Here is a 23,973-nt window from a genome sequence, read left to right on the forward strand (position 1 = left end):
TCACCAGCTTCGTCGCAACGGTAACTGCTTCTTGATTCGGTAGAGCAAATGCTTCCAGCCACTTCGTGAAATAATCCATCACCACCATTATGTAACGGTTTCCAGCTTTGGTGACTGGAAACGGTCCGGCTATGTCCAGAGCTACTCTCTCCCACGGAGCCCCAACCGGAGCTCTGCTCCGGGTCTGAGGTCCTTTGACAGCTGCACAACTCTTGCATTTATGGCACCAGTCTTCCACATCATTACGGCAATGCAACCAGTAAAATCGTTCTTTAATTTTTATGAGAGTTCTTCTTATTCCCAAATGTCCACCTGAAGAACCATCGTGATAAGCTCCCAGGATCTCGTTCACCTTCTCCCTGGGAACGACCAATTGCAGATGGCAATCCTTTCGTTGCGGGGTTTCCCATTTCCGGCAGAGCAGCCCGTCATGCATCACCAAACTGTTCCATTGTGCCCAGAGACTCTTAGTAGCCGTACTGTGTCTAGCCACTTCAGACCATTTTGGTTTAAGTGATCCACTTGCAAGCCAATGTAAAAGTGGTTGAAGATCCTTATCATTTTCCTGAGCTCTCCTCATTGCATCGTTGCTCCAGTTCTCGTCGATCGAATCTGTTCTGATCAGCCGGATTATAAAATTATCTTTCTCCTCCTGACGAATGCAATGTTTGCATTCCATCGGACAAGGTCTTCTAGATAACGCATCTGCGTTTCCATAACTTTTTCCTCCTCGATGCTCGATTTCAAAGTCATACTCTTGAAGTTGCTCAATCCATCTGGCCACTTGTCCTTCCGGATTCTTGAATTCTAGTAACCACTTTAAGGCGGCATGATCAGTCCTTAAAATGAAATTGAAATGAAATGAAATTTGAAATTTATTTGCAGGAAACATTGTACTTAAGGTGTTAACAATATAATGGATAATCCAATATGTTTCGTCAATTGACATGCAAAATATGTTACAAAATTGTCTAAACACTAATCGTACTGTTATATTGAAACATGTCGGATTTCACAATGATATCAATAATATTTATAAAATGAAATTTTAATACTTATATAATATTATAATATGAGACGTAAATAACTTAATAATTCATTTAGTACCTATGTATAATATTAACAAATTCAATGTCATAAAAGTATATTAATTTACATATATTATTATCAAATAGACTAATTCATTTTGTATTGAAAAATTCATTTAAACTATAGAAGCACTTATTTGTTAACCACTGATGCAGTCTTCTTTTAAAAACTTTGAACGGTAAATCTTTCAATTCATTGGGCAATTTATTATATATTTTCACAGACATGCTGAAACAATTTCTACTAAAAGATGCAGTTCTACAGAAGGGCATTATGAGTTTATTTGGATACCTTGTATTTAAAACCTTCTGGCTTTTTTTTGTATAGAAATCACACATATGTTTTTGAACAAATAGGCTTATTTCATAAATGTATAGGCATGGCAGCGATAGAATTTTCAATTTTTTAAATAGCGGTCGACAAGAATCTAGGGGGCCGGCTCCACAAACCGCCCTGATACACTTCTTCTGTCCAATAAATAAATGCCCTATGCTCACCGAGTTGCCCCATATGACCAATCCATATCTTAAAGCTGAAACCACGAATGCATGATATGCCATTAGCGCTGTTTTTTCACCTATTGTTTTTGATACGCGTTTGAGGACAAATACATGTTGGTTAATTTTTTTGCTAATTTTGTCAACATGTGACTTGAAGGACAAGTTGCTGTCTAAAGAAATACCAAGAAAATTGACAAGTTGTGCTTCTTTAATATTCTCATTATGATAATTAACATTAATATCTTTTCCTTTCCCATTCTTATTATAATACTGCATATACATTGTTTTTTTTATATTTACAGTCAGGTTATTTTCAGTAAGCCATTCAATTGTGTCCTTTATTGTTTTATTAATTTCTATATCATATGTCAATTCATTGTTACATTTAATTACAATAGAGATGTCATCAGCAAAAAGAGTACAGTTATTAGTAGTAATGCTAGGTAAGTCGTTTATGTAGATTATGAATAGAAGTGGACCCAATATACTTCCTTGTGGTACACCTTTTGTTTTAAGTCTAAGTTCTGATCGATAAGGTATTACTTCTTGTTTATTATTTAATTTAGCAATTTCAACGTATTGAGTACGGTTTGAAAGATAACTTTTAAGCCAGTCATTTGCTAGACCTCGAATACCATATTGAGCGCATTTATCTAATAGTTTTTCATGACAAACATTGTCAAAAGCTTTGCTCATATCAAAAAATACTGATGTTACTGGAATTTTTGTATCCATGCATTCCGATATTTCTTTTATTAGCGAAAAACACGCTAAAGTTGTTGATTTTCCTTTTTGGAAACCATTTTGTTCCTCCAAAATGATATTATGTTTAGTTAAAAAAGATGTTAATCGCTTGTGCAGTATCTTTTCAAAAATTTTTGAGATAACAGGAATGAGTGTGATTGGTCGATAGTTGTTAATATCCTTTTTATCACCCGCTTTGAGTAAAGGTGTTACTTTTGCCTTTTTTAAATTTGATGGGAAAGTACCTTCTTCAAAAGATAGATTTATTAAGTAGGCTAGGACTGGAGCTAGTTCCTTTGCACATTCCTTTATTACCTTTGTTGCTATTTCATCGCAGCCCGTGGAATTTGAATTATTAAGTGACTTAATAACGGTTATTATCTCCATTTCATCAGTTGGCATTAAGAAAATATTTGAATTGTTATGTTTTAATTTATATGTAGGTTTTTTATTTTTTACATTTTGACTTTGACTATGTGTGACTGTATTTATAAAATAATTATTAAAAATAGTAGCAATCTGAGTTGGATTATTTATAATTTTATTTTCATATTTAATTTCATCAATACTTCCTACATTAGAGTTAGTTTTATTTTTAATCACATTCCACGACGCTTTGCATTTATTTTTCGAGTAAAGTATATATTTGTTGTTACTATTGGGGAATGTATTAGTACTAATGTACAAAAATATAACAATGAAGATTTTTCTTCAATTAATTTAAATTAAGTTATTTGACAAGGGAGGACAACTCTTGCAATATCATACAAAATAGGCAACATTCACCAAATATAAATGTTACTGCTATAGATAATCATAATATAAAGCTCATAAATATTGTTCATCAGAATATACAAGGTATCTCAAGTAAGGAATTAGAAATTGAACTGTTTTTGAGCTGCTGTAATATAGATATATTATGTATTACAGAACATTGGCGTAAGAGTCATCAGCTCCAGTTTAGTTTTAGAGAACATAAAGTAGTCAGTTCGTTTTGTAGAAGTAGGGCAATACATGGAGGTTCCCTAATTATTATTAATAATAGATTAAAATGTAAAAATAGAAGAGATATTGTTAATCTCTCTATAGAACAACTAATTGAGATAGCTTGTATAGAACTAGAGCAATTTATTATTGTAAGTGTATACCGCCCCCCCACTGCATCATATGAACAATTCCAACATAGAATGGAGGAGGTACTATCAAAATTTAGCAAAACTAGCAAGTCAATTATAGTGTGTGGAGATTTTAATATAAACTTGCTTGAACCTTCGGCCAATTGTACTAGCCTTAAAAATTTATTTCAAAGTTTTAATTTGTTCAATGTATTTTGGGAACCTACTAGAATCACTTCTACAACAGCAACCTGTTTAGATAATATTTTTACAGATGTTACTATTACTAGTAAACTCATAATTAATAATCTTCAGTCCGACCATAGTGGGCAACTTATAAAAGTAAATACAAGATTGGACAATGTCAGACCAAAAAAGGTGACGATTATACCAGTTACGGGTAGCCGTCTTGAGAGGCTTAGAAATAATTTGGTAAATACGATACCATTTTTACACTGTGGTTAAACTGCTAATTTTCACTATAACTTAGTCTTCAATTCCTTCTGTGAGGAATTTGACAGGATTTTTACTCCAGTAACGGTGACAGTAAACAACAAACATAGTTTTAATGATTGGGCAACAATGGGTATCCACAAAAGTCGTAAACGCTTATATGACCTTTATTATGAGAAACATTACAATAATAGTGAAGAATTTAAAATATATGTAAAAAAATACTCCAAGCTTTTTAAAATAGTTTGTCATGAAGCGAAAACACGTTTCATTGCAGATAAAATTAAAAACAGTAATAATAAAGTAAAAGCGACTTGGAGTGTAATTAACAATGAAACTGGTAGATCGAATTGCCGTAACACCTCTATCTGTTTAAATATTAATAATCGCGTTATAAATTCGGAAATAGAAATTGCAAATGAATTTGATAAATACTTCTCCGAAATCCCGATTGTCACGACCAAATACCTTAACGCTTCGCCAAAAGCAGCATATGATATGCTTAAATTACACGTACCAGTATCTTCTACTGACTTGAAATTTAAGTATGTTACAGGTAGCGATATAATAAAAATCTTCAAATTAATTAACCTAAAAAATACAAAAGACCTATGGGGCCATTCGACTAATATTGTTAAATATATACTTGACATTATAGCACCTGAATTAGCAATAATATTTAATGAATGCATAGATGAGGGTGTGTTCCCTGACCTCATGAAATACAGCAAAGTTATACCTTTGTTTAAATCGGGCAGTTCTTTTGACCCTGCTAATTTCAGACCTATTTCAGTGCTGCCTGTTTTTAGTAAAATTTTTGAAAAACTTTTGCTTCAACAGCTACAAATGCATTTTTGTAAATTAATGAACAAAAATCAGTTTGGTTTCACTAGGGGTTTATCAACAATTAATGCGGGTACTAGACTCATTGAGCACATCTTTGACGCCTGGGAAGAGTCACAGGATGCATTGGGCATTTTTTGTGATTTGTCAAAAGCATTTGACTGCGTCCACCATGAAACTTTACTCCTAAAACTAAAGCATTATGGAGTGAAAAATAGAGCCCTAAATCTGTTAAAATCATATTTAAGCGAAAGAGTTCAGATAGTCGATGTAAATGGCAAACGGTCTTCGGGTAAACCTGTGCGAATAGGTGTTCCACAGGGTTCTATTCTCGGTCCTTTCTTGTTTCTTATATATATTAACGATCTACCGTTTGTGGTAGATGATAGCCATGAGATTGTATTGTTTGCTGATGATACTTCACTTATTTTTAAAGTGAAGCGACGTGCGGATATTGATGACGAGGTAAGCAATGCACTCTCAAAGATAGTGCGTTGGTTTGAGACGAATAATCTGCACTTAAACAGTAAAAAAACAAAGTGTTTACGGTTCATTACACCAAACACAGCGGAGGTACAAACCAACGTACTTATAAATGACCAGAGATTGGAACTTGTGGACACTACGGTCTTCCTGGGTATCACGTTAGATAAAAAGCTTCAGTGGGGTCCACATATTACCCATCTAGCAGATAGACTCAGCTCTGCGGCATATGCAGTTAGAAAGATTAGAGAGTACACGAATGTTGCGACCGCTAGATTAGTGTACTTTAGTTATTTTCACAGCATCATGACGTACGGTATATTACTATGGGGTCATGCTGCTGACATTGATATAGTGTTTGCTCTGCAAAAGAGAGCTGTTCGTGCTATATATCAGCTTGGTTATAGACAGTCTCTCAAAGAAAAATTTAAAGAAATAAATATTATGACTGTTTATTGTCAGTACATTTATGAAAATTTAATATATGTTCACAAAAATCGTCACCTTTTTGCTCTTAATAGTGATTTTCATTATTATAACACTAGAAATAAGGGATTGCTTGTAACTAATTCTAGTAGGCTTCATAAGATACATAATAGCTTTAAGGGTAAATGTATACACTTCTACAATAAAGTCCCAGCCACTGTTCAGGCATTGTCTATAAATAAATTTAAATGTTTTATAAAAAAATGGCTCTGTCGTAAATCCTATTACTCCACTGCTGAATATCTAAATGATCGGACAGCCTGGGACTAGATTGTGATTATTTTATAGCAACTGTACAATATTGTATATTTTTATTGAAAAGAGCGCAAAAAAAAAAGAACGCTGGGAGAGTTTCTTGCGCCGCTTCTTCTCTCTCAGAGCGCCATTTGTTTCCGAAGCGGTAGTAGTATCTAGTAGTATAAGAAATGACATCAAAAAGAATTCTAAAGGAATCAATTTTGAGAAAATAAATGCCTTTTATGCCTTTTTACTACTTCTCTGAGCTAGGTCTATACACTTGTTGAGAATCTTTGAATAATTATTAAATTTGTTTTTGTTGGCAGGTATTTTATTCTTATAATATTGATACCTTAATTTTCTTTTTGTTGCACATGATTTTTTTATACCTCTGGACAACCATTTTATTTTTGAATTTGAAACATTAATTTTATACTTAAGAAGAGGAAAACATAATTTATAAAATATGATTAATGTATTGTAAAATTCATCAAAAGATTCGTCCAATTTCTGGGCATCATACACGTCTATCCAGTTAAGATTTTTTATACAGTCCTTAAATTTGTTTATGTTTTGATTACATAAATCTCTTTTGAAAATTAACTTATACGACGGTGTTGAATTATTTATTTTTGTCGGTACTACTAAGAATTGTGCTGTGTCATGATCCGATAGGCCTAACTGACGAATCTCCCCTGTGGCATTTTCTATATTACTAACAAAGAGGTCAATACAGGATTTTTGCCGAGTAGGTTCATTAATATGTTTAAAAAAATTATAATTTCGCAATAAATTTGTAAACTCCAGATTCTTTTTAGTATTTTTTAGAGTGTCGATATTAAAATCACCAACAATCACAATATTACTGGTCTCCCAATATCTTAATTTGTGTAAAAGTAAATCAAGCTTATTCAAAAATTCAGCAACGTTCGAATTCGGCGTCCTGTATAGACATATTACAATTAATTTGTGCTTTGGTATTCTTAAACCACAACATTCGAAAGAATATTCTACACATAGCTCATCCATGACATCAAATTTTACAGCCTCAATATAGTCTCTGACTAGAATGCAGACCCCACCACGCTTTTGCTTAAGTCTACAAAAAGCAGATACCATTGTATATCCATTCAACTTAATATTAGATCTGTTTTCTGCATTCACGAATGTTTCGGATAGACATATAACATCTACTACTTTTCCATTTTCAAAAAGTTCAGTTAGAGCTATGTTTAGTAGATCTTTTTTACTTAAAACGCTTGCTATATTCTGATGCATTATATTAAGATAAAATTTGGACTCGAAAAAATGAATCGCTTTTGAGGTCATTATTTTGTTCTTTACTTTTTAGTTTGAAATAATATGGTATAGTACCTTTTATTATTTTACTATTGGTGATAGTTTTGGCAGACTGCGATATTTGAGCTTGATGTTGACTGCCTTTCGCACTACGAGCCATGATAATTTTACTACCGGGTACTAAATATTTTTGCCTATAATACATTGAGTCGATAAGCTTATTTATTCTATAACAAAAATCATGAATGAAGTGTTTCTTGCCAGGGTACGATTTTGCTAAAGTCAAGTATGTACAATTTTTATAATTTTTACAAGTCAGTTCCAATAAATTATTCAGTTTTCTTTCATTAATGTAGTAATTTTGCAGTACACTGGCTACAATAACTGTTGCTTTATTATGACGCTTTAAGAAAAAACCAAGTTCCATTATAATTTTGTAAGGATTACTATCCTATCCTTACGAGGAATTTGCGACCCAACAAGTACTTTTTGAAATGTTGTAATGTCTTTACCACGGCCAGTAACTCCCTACGAGTTACACAGTAGTTTCTCTCCGACTTCGATAAAGATTTGCTAAAGTATGCAATTACAACTTCTTGATCTCCTCTCTTCTGAGATAGTACTCCACCGATTCCGGTGTTGCTAGCATCAGCATCCACTATGAATCTTCCCTCTGTGTCAGGATATCCGAGGATAGGTGATTCACATAGTCTTTTCTTCAAATCTAAGAAAGCTTGTTCGCATTCTTCATCCCAGGAAAAGGCTCTTTTCTCCTCCGTCAGTCGATGTAAGGGCTTAGCAACATCGGAAAACCCTTTCACAAAGCGTCGATAATAAGAGCATAGTCCTAGAAATGCTCTCACATGTGTCTTTCAGCCAGTCCTTCTTGTCGGCCAGTCCTTGACAGCACTTATCTTGGCAGGATCCGTCGCAACGCCTTGCTCCGAGATAACGTGCCCCAAGTAATTCACCTGACGTTGAAAGAAGGAACATTTCTTTGGACTCAACGTCAAGATGGCACCCTGCAGTTTTGCGAAGACGTTTTCGAGCTTCTTAAGATGATCTTCAAAACTTCGTCCCATAATGATTATGTCATCCAAGTAGACAAGGCAGGTTTCTCCCAACATACCTGCCAGCAAATGCTCCATCAACCTTTCGAAAGTAGCTGGGGCGTTGCATAATCCGAAGGGCATTGTTTTGAACTGCCATAACCCTTTTCCGGTTGAAAAATCCGCCTTCTCCTTGTCTTTAGGGTCCAGATCGACTTGCCAGTGGCCACTTTTCAAATCAAGAGTAGAGAACCACGTCATGCCACAAAGTGAATCTAATGTGTCATCGATTCTTGGCAATGGATAACTGTCTTTCTTAGCATCTTGCATCGTTCAAACGCCGATAGTCTACACAAAATCTAGTTGATCCATCCTTCTTCTTCACTAGAACCACTGGAGAACACCATGGACTCGATGACGGTTCTATCACACCATTTTCTTTCATATCCCGAATCATGTCTTCCACTTCTTGCTCACGTGCAAACGGAATATGTCTTGGTCTTTGCCGTATCGGAACAGTGTCTCCTGTGTCGATCTTGTGTTTCACTAAACCAGTTCTTCCGATGTCCCCGTCGTTCTTCGAGAACATCCCGGCGTAGCGTAGCAGGAAATTTCTCGCTTTTATTAACTGTAGCTTGGTAAGATTATCCTTACAGCCATCCAGAAGTTTCTGTATGTTCACATCCTGGCTTGCAGCTACGGTTTTCCTCCCTTCTTCACACATTCTTAACCAAGCTATCTCCTCACAAGCTCCTATCACTGTTACTTTCCTAATGATTTGCTTGTCCTCATGAGGATTAAACACGGGAACCATCGCAATTTGGGAGTTTCCCACAACAGTCCTGGCTGGGATCCATGTCGTCTCCGATGTCTCTCTTTCTATTATAGCGCATTTACAAGGTCTTCCTCTGCCATCCCTTGGCAGGACTAAAAGTTCCGCCTTTTATTGGAATTTCTTCACCTCCATGCTTCAATACACCATGTTTCATGTTAATCGTACACTGATGATTTCGAAGAAAATCCAACCCAATGATGCAGTCATCTGTGATATCCGCGATTACCACTTTTTGCCAGTACAACGTATTCCCGATTTTCATGGCCACGATCTTCTCTCCTTGGACTGGTATGCTCTGGCCGGTAGCTGTTGTGAGTGTTAAGTTTACATTTTCTCGCATATGTCGTCTTCCGATGCCCTGTAGTCTTCTTTGGCTAATGACTGTACGTGAGGCTCCTGTATCCAAAGTGAAACGGCAAGATTTTCCATTTATCATTCCTTCTATAACTAAAGTGTTTCAGTTACATGTCTGCTTAACGAAGACCCTTGGGGCTTTGCTTCTACCAGCCAGCGCCCATACCCCACTGCCCTGGCCTTTTCCAGTTTTCCCTGCGGTGATGTTGAGACCGCCGCATCCTTCCTACCTTGCGTTATGCTCTCACGCCTGGGGCAAGTGCTCCTAATGTGTCCTCGCTCCCCACACCCATAGCATACTGGGCTATATGCTTGCCTTCGGCTGGAATCTGCTGGTACAATTTTGCGGAGTCTCAACGCCCGAGAATCGTGGCGAACCGCTTCCACTTCCAACGCATGTGCCACCGCTTCCTTCAAGCTAGTATGATGACTCAGTCGTACGGCTGCTCTTACTTCGGCGTCCCGTATTCCATCGATGAACACTTGGAGCAACATTTCTTCTATTGCAGCTGGCGACGACTGATATGCTTTACGCACTAGCTTCTCAGCTTCCACGGACCACTGCTGCAAAGTTACGTTGGCCCTTTGACTGCGGTCCTTAAGCTGCGCCCGATACACATGCTCAAGGTGTTTATCGCCATAACGTGCCTCCAACGCGTCAAGAAGGTCCGTGTAGGTTACTTCCTCCTTCCCAGCGCCGAGTGCTTCCAATACGGAAAGTACTTCGTCACGGAGTGCTAGTGTGAGGGCAGAGTGTGCTTCTTGGTCACTCCAACCACTTGCCCTTCTGACCGTCTCTAATTGTAGCTTGAAGGCGGCCCAGGAAGACTTGCCGTCGTAAGGGGGTACTTTCAAACTTCTGGTCGATGTGATTCCGCAGGCTGAACTTTCCGCACACGACCTTCCTATTGAGCTGATGAATGGTTGCTTCCATCTCCCCCATCTTCCTTTCCACAGTGTCAATCCGGACGATCTCATTTTCTACAGTGTCAATACGGACGATCTCCTTTTCCACAGCGTCAATCCGGGCGGAGTTTTTCTGCACCACGGATAAAATTTCCTTGGAGAGGCCTTCATGCAGACCTCGCAGCTGCTCCTCCTGTCGACGTGCTTGCTCTTCCTGTCGGCGCACTTGCTCCTCCTGTCGGCGCGCAAGTTCCTCTTGCAAGCCCCGCAGCTGCTCCTCCTGTCGGCGTGCCTGCTCCTCCTGTCGGCGCGCTTGTTCCTCTTGCAAGCCCCGCAGCTGCTCCTCCTGTCGGCGTGCTTGCTCCTCCTGTCGGCGCGCTTGCTCTTGCATCATGGCGGTCATCTGCTGCATGAGCGCGCTGATGTCTACGGCAGGTGTCTGCGGTGCTGACACGGTCGCACTGAGTCCAGAGCTGGATGCTTCTTGTGACTCATCCTCTGCCGCTGCAGCTGCTCCCGCTCGCGTGGTCACTCCCTTCTCGTTCCTGGGCACTAATGGCATACTTCCAATCCCACTTCTGAGACCAATTGACACGGGAGTGGGTCAGGGATTGGAAATAATACTCCGCTTATAGGAACGAGTCTTTATTTGCGTTCACTTTTTCTGAACTTGCACTTGCCGGTCTGCCACTGTTCCTTTTGTGGGCGGCAGTACCTTCAATGCGTCACACTGCACCGAACACTAGGTCTCTTCTATCTTCTTCTTCTTGGAACACTTCCACTTTTCACTACTTCTTCTTTTCTTCTTCTTCTTTACACTTTCGAGTCAGAACTAGAACTGCCGTAGGCCACGCTTAGTACGGCTTATGTACCCCCGGATCCGTTCTATTTTCAAAATGATTCTCCCATTCCATCTTTAAATTTAAATTGTGCTAGAAAATTCTTTTAACTATTTTTATCCTGCTTACACATTTTCCATCCCTTTTTTTCTGTTCGATTTGATCCTGAATTTACTAGAAATTTCCTTTAACTTTACAAAACCCAAAAAAATCCATACACTGGTAGGTGTATCGAACCCGGGTCTACAGCGTCTAAAGTAAACACTTTTCCGCTACGAATATTGCTGACGGAGCTGTTGAAATTAACAATGTGTTGAAGTTTGACAACTCTCGTCATATACTTCGAAGGGTTGCTACGCAACAATATTATAATGGGAAAGTTACGAATTTTGCAATCTTTATCTTATAAACGACTTACCAAATGACATCCTTACGTGCTATGGATGTAAGTTTAGATAAACAGTAACCTTTTCAATAACATCAAGCATGCCGTACAGTCTGTCCATTGCAAGCTCCGGTTTGTCGACGTGTCCCGGCAACTCGGCGATCAGTAGTCTCAGCGAGAACGGCACGAGACTACCAGTTCGATTCTCGTACTGCTCTGGGTAGAACTGTGGGATAAAATTACCATAAGATTAAGAACAGGTTACTGTTAAATCAATTAATATTATGCTTACTTGTGGCCTACTTGAGATAAAAATCATAACTATCGTTGACTTTTCTGTCCCAATAAAATTATCGACGGTAACTCACCTTATCCGTACACGCTGTCTGTCAATGGGACGACGATGTCTGTCATAGCTTACAGGGATAGAAGTTTGTATGGAAATTGCAACAGTGAACTGGTGATAAGAATGACTTATCGGGTATATTGGGACTGCTTTTTATTTATCACTATCTGTAGATAGTATATTGGAAACGGCCGTAAGTGGACAAATGTGGTATTATGATCGCAAGTGAGATCGCTCTCGGAATAGTGGATTGGAGTCTGAGTTGGAAGCTGCGTTCGGTGTTCCGGTGACCGGTTTATTTGTCCTTCCTTATCATTTTGCCGGCTAGATTATGGCTACCACAACGGCGCCTTTTTCTGCCGTGAATCAGTAATGTATAAACATTACTGTGTTTCGGTCTGAAGGGCGCCGTAGCTAGTGAAATTACTGGGCAAATGAGACTTGACATCTTATGTCTCAAGGTGACGAGCGCAATTGTAGTACCGCTCAGAATTTTTGGGTTTAAGAATCCTAAGGGGCACTGCATTGTAATGATTCGGGCGTATCTATTACCTAGGCTGAACGACCTGCTCGTCTTGTCCCTTCATAAAAAAAACATGAAGCACCACTTACTTGGTAGTACATATCAGGCTTGTTGAAGTCACCAAAGGCCTCGGCCTCTTTCACTAACGCCTCGTTCAGTTGAATCCTCAACATGACAGAGAAGCGAGTCAGCCACAGTTGGAGCGTACGCGGTGTATGTTTAGTGGGACGATGAAGTCGACCGGGGCCTACAAATATATTAACGGTATATATGATGATTCAAGATGGAAGAAATGAGTTACGGAATGGACATTTTGACTGTTGCTTCTCAATACATTTTTGATAATGTTTTGTATGTTCATGAGCACATTGAGGAATTTTCTAGAAACTGTGACATTCATGTTAACACGAGGAACAAACATAAACTTGTTATGCCTACTATTCGGTTGGGTCGAGTTAGTAAGTCTTTTGTTGGGCGATGTATATGCTTCTACAATATGAAATTTAAAAGAATTGTTAAAAAACGTTTGTGTGGGAAAGGTTATTATAGCATATTTTCTTAATGACACCAAGGACTGGGAATAAAGCGAACACCGTCAGGTCTGAGGCATTCCTTTGGAATGGGTGGTAGTTTTTGACTTTCAATAAGTCTGATGATATCATCATGACCAAAAGTAGCGCCCGTTAACGAGCAAGACACATAGACCAATAGGAAAACCAACCTTGTCCAGCGGCAGTTATAAGTGTCGCAGTCAGATTGACCGCAGCCCTCAGATAGCCCGTCCGTAGTAATTCCCTTAGCCCTGCCTCGTCCCTGCTCACGTGTTCCGCGCGGACTACCCCGCGACTTCCCGCCGAAGCCACACCCAGGTATTTAACAGCCACTTCTTGGAGTGTATCTGGCTAATCAACAGATTTATATAACCGTCGCAGATATCGCCTAATCATTTATTATATTTATAGGGCAAAAAAGAATGTTGGAACACATAGTATTTTCTTTGATTAACGCGAGTGTTACACATTTAAATAAAACACTTTTAAAGGATGGAAATGCATTCAGGGTGACTGCAGTCCCTCTGAAAACGAGATCTGGAAAGTTCTTGAAACGTCGGGTTAGCTTAAATAAAATAAAAATGTAACATTTACGTAAAAATCTAATTTAAAAACACAATTACACGCGTTTTAATCCATTAAAAGTGTTTTATTTAAATACTGGAAGATTTTCTCTCTTAGTGCCGCTTTTTCTTTCTCAGAACGCCATTTGTTTCCAAGGCGGTGTAGTATTAGAAGTGACACCAAAAAGAATTCTAAAGGAATCAATTTTGAGAAAATAAATGGGTTTTATGCCTTTATTTGCCTCGAATTATCGAAGATCAAGCCCACTTTTGATGGCTTGACTCTTTGGCACTGAATTTATATGTAGGATCTCTTATCTTCCGCAGTACATTACGTAAAATGAATTGACACTATGAGAGTAGAGCTTATTGATTTTATTGAAAACTTAATGTTTTCAATAAAATCAAGCGAGTAGCTATAAAGCTATGGTTGGTAAAGCGGCGTTTTAGTACAGTTCAGTACAGCCCTGTTTTAAATGGTATTGTGATAGCCACTGTTAACTATAGCTCTTTTTTTATGGAAAAGGAAGACAAACGAGCGTACGGGTTACCTCGTGTTAAGTTATCACCGCCGCCCACATTCTCTTGCAACACCACAGGAATCACAGGAGCCTTAAAGGAAGGTGAACGCGCTTTATTTGAAGGTACCCATGTCGTATCGTCTCGGAAACACCGCACAAGGAAGCTCATTCCACAACTTTGTAGTACGTGGAAGAAAGCTCCTTGAAAACCGCACTGCGGACGACCGCCACACATCCAGATGGTGGTGATGATATCCTAATCGGTGGATTCCTAACTCACTGCTAAGATTTTCATGACTCTTATTATAAATCTTTTGCAGTGAGCCTCATATCTCAAGTGGTTAAAGAATAGGTACATTATCCTAAAGAGAGAGACAGAGAAAATGTGTAACAGGGTTTTAACGGATGGCCCCTATAGCAGATACACAAATCATTTTGTTGAGGCATATGTAGCCCTAGTTTGAAAATCACTGCTATATGTAATTGTTGACTTTCTAGTCAATTCATATCAATTAGATGCCTATATGAATTGGTCATAACTGACATTACAAGTTTTTTTTAAAGATACTTGTATAAACATTATTTTACTTTGACTTTATAATCATCAGAACCACATTCTCACGAAAAAGAAACACTATCTTACCAATTCTTCTTCTAGAACAATCCCAGGCATTGTTAGAACCTCTCTTTCAGGAAAAAATGAGCCTTTGGGAGAAGACTGAGCCTGTGAAATGAAACTAAAATTATATTTAGAGTGTTGATGGCATAAAAGATAAGGTAAGCTCTCACCAACATGCTGTTATAATACATATTCTATGGTCAACACATGATTACTAAAATGCTTAGCTTTCATTGGGTTTACGTCATTCTAAATCTAAGGTAAGCATATTTCAATTCAATTTAATTATTTGGCATCAGATCGATTTTAGACTTCGTTGTGGGCACTAGTTTTAATTTTCTAATTTGTACATTAGGATAAGTTTTGTGCAATATTTTTTAGAATTCAAAATTGTTTAATTTTGCTTTCATCTGAGACCCCATAACATTGCTTCCTCCATCTCTTGCTACATACAATTGTGGTTTAAATTCTCTAACATTCTTACTTTTTTGACTTACTCGTGTAAGACATTGAGTATTTGACGTTTGAGTGTGTCTGTTGCATCATTTTAAATTTTACATATTATATTGTAATTTGAAATGATTTGTAAATCGATGTACTTAAATGTAAATCTTGATACTAAAGAGTGGCAATGAGTTTCTTTCTACTTCTCATTAGCTCAACCCTTTACGAAGTAACGGTAGATTCAATAAGATTTTTTTTTTTATGACATTCATAAGTGTCATTTCCGTGACCTACGAGAATAAACTGATTTTGATTTGATTTGATTTAACCCAAATTGTGTACATACATAGTACACTTATTTATTAATTTTATTTAAGAATTTCTAGAATGGGTCTGGACTGCTACAATTTTTCTTGTATTTAAAAATATTGTGAAATACAATGAGTTATTAGTTGAGTTATAGTTATTAGTTGAGTGCCCGTTTGCACTAAACTTCTTAAAGCACTTATTATGAAGTCTAAATTGACATGTTTGTACGGATTTGACGCTTATAAGTATTGCCTTAGCAACTTTGGCGAATATTAAGTTAAGTGCAATCGGGTATGACGACTTTCTTGTTTTGGGGTTTTCCAATGACGAATTTTTAAATAACCTTTGGATATTGGCGTTGACCACAAGACTTTATCATCATCATAAATAGCCAGGTGTCCAATACTGAACACTGTGTGGGGTCTGCACCAACATTTCTCCACTACCTTTATCAGTAGTTCATCAATCAATCTTGTGGGGGCATTCCCTGTGGTCTCCACTCGAGAATGTACTGAGATCGGAGAGTGATTTACTCTACGATTGCTACATAAACCTTTTTTTTTTTCGGTTAAAAAGGATAAATTAGTGTATGGGTCACCTGGTGTTAAGTGATCATCGTCGCCCACCTTTTCTTGCAACACCAGAGGAATCACAGGAGTGTTGTGTGTGTTGATAGGTGAACACGCGTTTTTTGAAGGAACCCATGTCATATTTACCTGGAAAAACCCACTAAGTCTCTGCTCTATGTATGTCTATGTAACATTAGTTCTACTGCAAGAGCTAATGTTACCGACATAGAGCTGAGACTTAGTATCTACCAGTGGGAGGCTCCTTTGCACCGGATGCCGGCTAGATTAGGGGTACCACAACGGCGCCTATTTCTGCCGTGAAGCAGTAATGTGTAAGCATTACTGTGTTTCGGTCTGAAGGGCGCCGTAGCTAGTGAAATTACTGGGCAAATGAGACTTAACATCTTAGTCTTAAGGTGACGAGCGCAATTGTGGTGCCACTCAGAATTTTTGAGTTTTTCAAGAATCCTGAGCAGCACTGCATTGTAATGGGCAGGGCGTATCAATTACCATCAGCTGAACGTCCTGCTCGTCTCGTCCCTTATTATCATAAAAAAAAATGCTCACTATCCCTCATCCTCCTTAAACTTAAATAAGAATTACTAAGAATCAACACAGATATATTAAATTTGAAAATTTCCAACAAATACATACCTTGAGCAATGTCTTCATTGCTTCCTCATTTGGGATCCAGGCATCTCGTCTTCTATCAGCCTCTTTATCAACTGGTTGATTCTGATTTACGAAAAATCTTATAAGTAATTATTATCATGGTATGTAGAAACATTGTTCTGCATAATATGTATAGCATAAATGAAATAATAAAGAATATTATATATTCTGGAGAGACAATTTTGAAGTTTAAATCTGATATGCAATGATTTAAGTCAAAGTCAAAAAAATCTTTATTCACTGTAAAACTTTATAAGTTATTTTGTGCAAGTCAGGATGAAGTACAAAAGTTACAATAGCATTCAAATGAGTATAACAAAATTAAGAACATTAATTCCAACTATCTTTATCATTCAAATAATCTTTCACATTATAATAGGTCTTAGGTGTTAATTTATTTTTTACAATACATTTAATTTTTTTAATAGATAATATTTTAATATCATTTGGGAGTTTAATATAAAATATAACACAATCCACTTTAAAATATTTAGCAGCAATTTTACGGAGCCTAGTAGATGGAATTGCGAGTTTATGTTTGTTTTTGTTAAAAAAAAATATGCTATATGAAGAGCATACTTGAAGATGAAACTGTCGTTAAATGGTAATCTGGGAATATACAGGAGAGGCCAACACACTGTAAGTCTTTTGAAAAAAATGAGGTTACACTGAGTAGTCTGCAAACATCCCAGAAATGTTCTGAACTTATGAAGGGATATGATGAAGTAACTGGCCAACACTACATGCAAAATGGACCAATTAAGGGGTCTAATTGCAGAAACAGGAGTCCCATACCATACCCTTCGCTATTTTAGAGAGTATTTTTATATTATATTTACATCAATAACATAGTTTAAATCCCAAGACAGATAATTTGAGAATTATTAAAATATTATAGTATATAAAATAAAAATTAAAGAGTCATTCTAGATCAGGCTAGATTATGGGTACAACAACGGCATCTATTTTTGCCGTGAAGCAGTAATGTGTAAGCATTAGTGTTTCAGTTTGACGGGCGCCATAGCTAGTAAAATTACTGGTCAAATAAGACTTAACATTTTTTGTCTCAAGGAGATGAGCACAATTGTAGTGCCACACAAAATTTTTGGGTTTTTCAAGAATCCTGAGTGGCACTGCATTGTAATGTGTAGGGTGTATCAATTACCATCAGCTATATGTTATGTTTGTCTCATCCCTTATTGTCATAAAAAAAATGTTATAACTGTTAAAATATTGTATTTACAGTGATAATAAAAAAATATAAATATTAAAACCGAGTAAAAACTTACCTTTATGCTTAATCCATCAAGAGATTCTGTAATGATTGAAGCTGAAACCATACTGCTTTTCCTTGGTCCTAATTGTGGCTCTGGGCCAATTGTATCAAAGAATGTAGAGGGATCAGGGAGACAAGCAACTGGTACTGCTGCTGAACCGGATACTGTTGGAAGAGCTGTCCCAGGTTTCTGTTGAGTAAACTGACCAGTCATGCCTTGAGTAAACATACCAGTACTTGCGAGGTTTCCTGCAATATTATATTATGATTAATGAATATTATGCTAAAGTTTAAGGTTGTAAAGATATTGAATAAAATTATACTATGTACCTTCAGTGTCGCCCAGATAAACACTTTGAACCATTTCAGAAGGAGACGTGCCGATTTCATCAAAAAATTGTGATGTCGGTGGAACCTCCGATTGACCAAAATATTGGCTCAGTATGGGTTTGTTTTCCATTTCAAATTGCTAATGTGTTCGTTAGTATAAAACATAAGAATGTACAGTCAGTATACTAAAAATTAAGAACAATAATTGTTAGAAAGTAAATGTTTATAAAAAGGTTGATAAAACAATAATTTCAAATGAACACAAACATATTAATATTATTTAAACTATCTTAAAGACTTGCGTATATAAATAATTTATTTATTTATACCGCAAAATTTATTATGATAGATAAACCTTAATAAATTTATACATAAACTTATAAAATTATATCAAACTTCACAGCTGTGAATTGTTGACACTGTTGTTGCACTTAAAGAGATTTTTTTTTTCCCATTTCTTGGCCTGCACGATTTGTGCGTCAGCAATGTAAAAAGGTAAGGAAGTTTGTTATTGGATTGAGAATTGGAACGAAATTTGGAAAAGGATCAGGTAAATTTTGTATATAAGTATATAAATGGTTATAATTTTATATTGTTACGAAAAATAAAACTAGCTAAAATTCTATATACATCAATATTTACATTATATAAAAGGACAGAAATTAAAGTAGGAAAAGGAATTTTAATGGACAAAAGCGAGGAAATAAAAGCGGAACGAACATGTCGAGGACAGGCAAAAAATATATATGATTAAAATCCCCAACATCATTGCCACACTCACATATCACTAGGCAAAGGGTTAAGCCTTGCCAAATGCAAGGGAGTGCCTGTATGACCCAGCCTCATAAGAATAAGGGTCGAAGTGATAGCTTTGCCAAACGTCAGATTTGAAAACCACGGTTTAGGAAGTATATCCACCTGGATCGTGCTGTAATATCGACCTTTAGTCTGACTTAAAGAACGCCACATGTGTGGCCATTCAATAAATGGGATTTATTTAGAGAGCCAAATCACACCAAAAGTTTCGATACGGAACCAGATCACCGTCATTGACCGCAGCTTTGGCAAGGCTATTGACCTTGGTATTGCCTAAGATACCTGAGTGCCCCGTAATCCAAGCAAACGAAACTGTGTAATTTTTGATGCAACATTGATACCAAAAATCACGACATGCAATAATGACAGGATGATTATTTCTGTAACTGCTAAAAGGAAATCTTTCCAAGGCTTGGAGGGCACTTTTAGCGTCGGTTAAAATTAGTCAGTGAGTCATGATTAAAATGTACTCCAGAGACTTCAGCAGACCAAAACATTCTCCAGTAAATACTGAAGTCTCTGGAGGCAATTTTATTTTCTGTACAATGCCCACAGACTAATATGATGCTTACACAATGCCAAACTGTTGATGACAAACGCCAATGATCCCACACACTCTACAGGACCGGGTTTGGAAGAATCACTAAAAATTAAATGGCCAAAGAGAATTTAAACACTGTTGCACTGTTGAATTGGATATTTGACAGCTGACAACACCGAGAACCGACTACAGAGCAAGGAATATTTTGAATATATCTGACTTACTGAGACCTTGCAGAGAAAGAGGGATAGGGCCTCAGTTGTGTCGCATGTCCTATGTCAGTACTGACCTTCCGCCACAGGTTATTTAAAATATTACTAGCTGACCCAGAAAACGTATCTCTATAAAATCGAAAATAGATGTTGGCCATTTCTCAGCCTAACGTACCCGATAGGCTAAGACTGATTCTTTATATCACTCTTATTGTATCTTTTGCAGTGAGCTGACGAATCTAAAGTGTAGTGTAAAGAATTCCAATTCACAAAGAGACGTTAACGCATTAAGAGAGAATGTATTACGGAGTTGTTAATGGAGGTCTAGCCTAGAAATTATTTCTAATCAAGAAATTTAGTGCCCTTAACTTAACATGGGTTATTTTTATAATCGAGTACATTGAAAAATTATTGAAATAAGTATTCTCCTTTTATTGTATTTTGGATTGAACTTTTAGAGACTGAGCGTTAGTAGGAAGAATAAAATAACTACTTGAGTTATATGAGGAATATATATTTAAATTCAGTCATACAATATTGCTATTACAATTGCTTTGATAAGAATTATTTACAAATATAGAAATTTAGCACCAATACCAAAGCTAACATTTTGACCAATAGTGAAGTGTTTCATTAGAATTAAGAATAATACAATCTCTATCTAACACTATTGCTGTCGCAGTAAGATATGTCATAATAGCTTGCCAGCTGCCGGTTTCCACAACCACGTGTATCTGCATGATTCTATGACTTGATGCACAGCATTACTAAACGATTCTTATCACAGCTGATATTGCGCTTTATAAAATATGTTCTTTTAATTAAGAACGAATATGTCTGCATACGCTATTACGGCTAATATGCACGATTTATATTTGTGCGATCCTTAACTCTACGAAGATATAACGTTAAAGGTTAGATATTAGACATTTATATTAATTGACTTTATTTGTTGCAGGTACAGCTACAAGCTAATGGTTATGTCACCATCGCTGGTGAAACTAAGCCAGCCAGAAAACAACTGCAGAAAAGTAAAATAGCCTGCAGAGACTTGCCTGTATGTTAATAAACGGGGCCATGACGGCCATTCCATGTGCGGCCATTGAGGAATATAGTAATATACCTACCTACTGTTTATAATTGTTAACTGCAATCCACTGTTAACAGCAAAGTCTCGAGGAAGGATGGTAGCCTCTTATGGTTCACCGATGGGTACAAAAGGGAAAATCAAGTCGGCTGTGGGGTCTATGGAGAAGATTTCAGGATTAAATACAGCACAAATCTTAGGAGTTTTGGGTCCATAATTCAAGTAGAGGTATACGTCATTTTAGAATGAGCGGAAACCAATATCCAAAAAGGCTACTTCAACCAAAATATATAATAATATAATAATAATAATATTGACACACTTTTTACACAAATTATCTTGCCCCAAGTTAAGCATATATAGCCTGTGTTATGGGTTACAAGACAACGATATATTTAATACAATATACTTACTTACACATACATAAATTCATATAAACATACATAAATACATTTAAACATCCATGACTCGGAAACAAACATCCATATTCATCATATAAATGCTTGCATCTACCGGGATTCGAACCCGGGACGCTAATTCGAGTCGCTAACCGCTCGGCTATACAGGTCGTCAGTATACATTCACTCTGACAGTCAGGCAGCATTGATGGCTTTAAACGCAGACTTGACGGCGTTAAAATTAGTAAAAAACTGCATTGAATGCCTAAACGCGTTAGGTATGAGGAATAGATGGATCCCACAGGGCACACCAGAATCATAGGATATGAATCGGCCGATGAGCTCGCAAGAGCTGAAGCTATAGCAGTCCAATATGGTCCGGAGCCTTTTAGTGGACTGGATTAAAGCGCCATTCGACACATCCTGAGGAACCAACGTCAACAACAAGTACTGTGGTTTTTTAAGTGGTAAACGCGCAAACTTGAGTCTTGATTTTGCCTGGCTGATAAAACGCCTCTTCATCTCCTCTGCGATTGCAGCACTAATGCATAAGCGTAACACCATCCTTGGTGAGTACACCCTGCTCCCAGAAGTCCCAGGTGGAGTTTGTAATGCGTTGTGAAGATACTGCGGTTCGTAAATGTAGCAGGTCTTGACGACGAGCTTAAAGTATTTGTCGCGAACCTAATAGTTCAACTCTGGACGCGGTATTACTAGGCCTCATAAGAACCAACTAAAGGTTCATGCTCTCTAACATATAACAATTCTATAAATGCATAAAATAGATACACAATATGTCACTTGTCAGTGACACCTCTACCTAAACATATGAAATGTCAATTGTCAAATTTGTATTTTTAATGGATGGTAAAATTTACACCCTCAATAAGTGTTTGTTTTTATTAAATTAAATGCATGGAATCATCAAAACCGCATAAAGAATAGAACTGTTAAATACTGCCCTAGTTTATAGCATTTAATTATTTGGTTCGCAAGATTTTTTTTCGCATTTAGTAGTGTTTATTTGCAACTGTTGACGAGGATTTTTTAATATTTTGTTTCTATACATACCTAATTGCTTAAAGAAAAATTAAAATGACCAACCAACAGTCACCAGTTGAAGAACAGGAAAAGCTTCTTGAGGAAGCTCTTAACATTGTCAAAGTTCAGGTAATTTTAGGTGTATTTTACATCAAAAATTAATTGTATAAACTATGATATACATAGAAGTATAAATCAATACTCTTTATTACTTTCACAACCTCGCAATTTTGATTGGCAGAGATATGTTTATAATCTATTTTACTATTACAGGCTTTTCAGATGAAGAGATGTTTAGATAAATCCAAGTTAATGGATGCTTTAAAACATGCATCTACAATGTTGGGGGAGCTACGTACATCTCTCTTGTCACCTAAGAGTTATTATGAGCTATGTATCCTTTTTATTAAGATTCTTGTATAGATAGCCAGTCTATAATTCTATTATCTAATTTTATTATAATTTATTTTACACTAGATATTGTTGCTATTTTCATTAAGTATATTAAACCTACAGAAATAAAACAAGTTTGAACATATCTAGTTGTAACCATTTACTTGGTTTTACCAAAGGAAATTCAAACATGAAAGTTGGAATAGCTTTTGTAAAACATGCACATGACTCTTGGGAGGACTCCCATAAAGAAAAAGTATTGTCTGTAATCTTTGAAGTTTGTTGATTGTATGGATTTTAGTACTCTCATGGTCTTTGCAACTTTCTTGGCACCCACATGCTAGCAGGATTGACTGCCATAGTGAATAGGGTGTTTTATTTGAATTTGTGGTAATGCCGGGAGAAACTTGTGTCTTCTATTGAGTCCTCTCTTGAGAAGGTCACGGAATGGGGTAAATTGAACCTTGTCCAATTTAACCCCCGGAAGACTCAAGTTTGAGCGTTTACCACTAAAAAAAAGCCATTTGTCGTATCACCGCTTTTCGACAACACTTCCTTTAAAGCCTCGCCTAGTATCGGAATACTGGGTCTCGAAATCTCGAGCGATTGCCAATTTCGTGGTCATCTGGAGGGCAAAGCCAAATTGGCTTCAAAGAAACTGGGCGTCATTAATAGAGCATGGCAATACTTCAAGCCGGCCCACACACTAGCGCTTTACAAAGCGCAGGTCGGGCCACACATGGAGTATTGCTGTCATCTCCAGTCTGGCGCACCCCAGTATCAGCTCGATCCATTTGACCACGTGCAACGTAGAGCAGCCCGAATTGTGGGGGACCCAGTGCTCTGTGAACGGCTGGATCACTTGGCGTTGCGTAGAGAAGTCGCTTCATTGTGTGTCTTCTACCGCATTTTTCACGGGGAGTGTTCCGAAGAGCTGTTTAACCTGGTTCCTGCCGCCGAATTCCACCTTAGGATATCATCCTCACCATCTGGATGTGTGGCGGTCCTCCACAGTGCGGTTTTCAAGGAGCTTTCTTCCACATACTACAAAGCTGTGGAATGAGCTTCCTTGTGCGGTGTTTCCGGGACGATACGACATGGGTACCTTCAAAAAAAGCGCGTACACCTTCCTTAAAGGCCGGCAA

At 37.2% G+C, this 23,973-nt stretch overlaps 2 protein-coding genes across 3 annotated transcripts in view; one reads left to right on the forward strand and one right to left on the reverse strand.

The window, feature by feature from the left end:
* LOC126969900 (trafficking protein particle complex subunit 12) overlaps window positions 1-18,686 on the reverse strand; it is a 30,454-nt gene extending 11,768 nt beyond the window's left edge. The window contains exons 1-8 of the mRNA XM_050815521.1: window positions 18,670-18,686; window positions 18,341-18,525; window positions 18,024-18,259; window positions 16,717-16,797; window positions 14,765-14,845; window positions 13,208-13,388; window positions 12,576-12,733; window positions 11,700-11,843 (exon numbers count right to left, since the gene is read on the reverse strand). Coding sequence (XP_050671478.1) covers window positions 11,700-11,843; window positions 12,576-12,733; window positions 13,208-13,388; window positions 14,765-14,845; window positions 16,717-16,797; window positions 18,024-18,259; window positions 18,341-18,470 — 1,011 coding nt within the window. The 5' untranslated portion in view covers window positions 18,471-18,525; window positions 18,670-18,686. The remainder of the gene's footprint in view (window positions 1-11,699; window positions 11,844-12,575; window positions 12,734-13,207; window positions 13,389-14,764; window positions 14,846-16,716; window positions 16,798-18,023; window positions 18,260-18,340; window positions 18,526-18,669) is intronic.
* Window positions 18,687-22,254: 3,568 nt separating this feature from the next.
* Window positions 22,255-23,973, forward strand: part of LOC126969887 (vacuolar protein sorting-associated protein 35) — a 35,530-nt gene continuing 33,811 nt past the window's right edge. For both annotated transcript variants that reach the window (XM_050815488.1, XM_050815487.1), the window contains exons 1-2: window positions 22,255-22,564; window positions 22,709-22,829. In XM_050815488.1, coding sequence (XP_050671445.1) covers window positions 22,490-22,564; window positions 22,709-22,829 — 196 coding nt within the window. In that variant the 5' untranslated portion in view covers window positions 22,255-22,489. The remainder of the gene's footprint in view (window positions 22,565-22,708; window positions 22,830-23,973) is intronic.

This window comes from Leptidea sinapis, chromosome 19 (assembly GCF_905404315.1).
Source record: "Leptidea sinapis chromosome 19, ilLepSina1.1, whole genome shotgun sequence".
Classification (NCBI taxonomy): Eukaryota; Metazoa; Arthropoda; class Insecta; order Lepidoptera; family Pieridae; genus Leptidea; species Leptidea sinapis.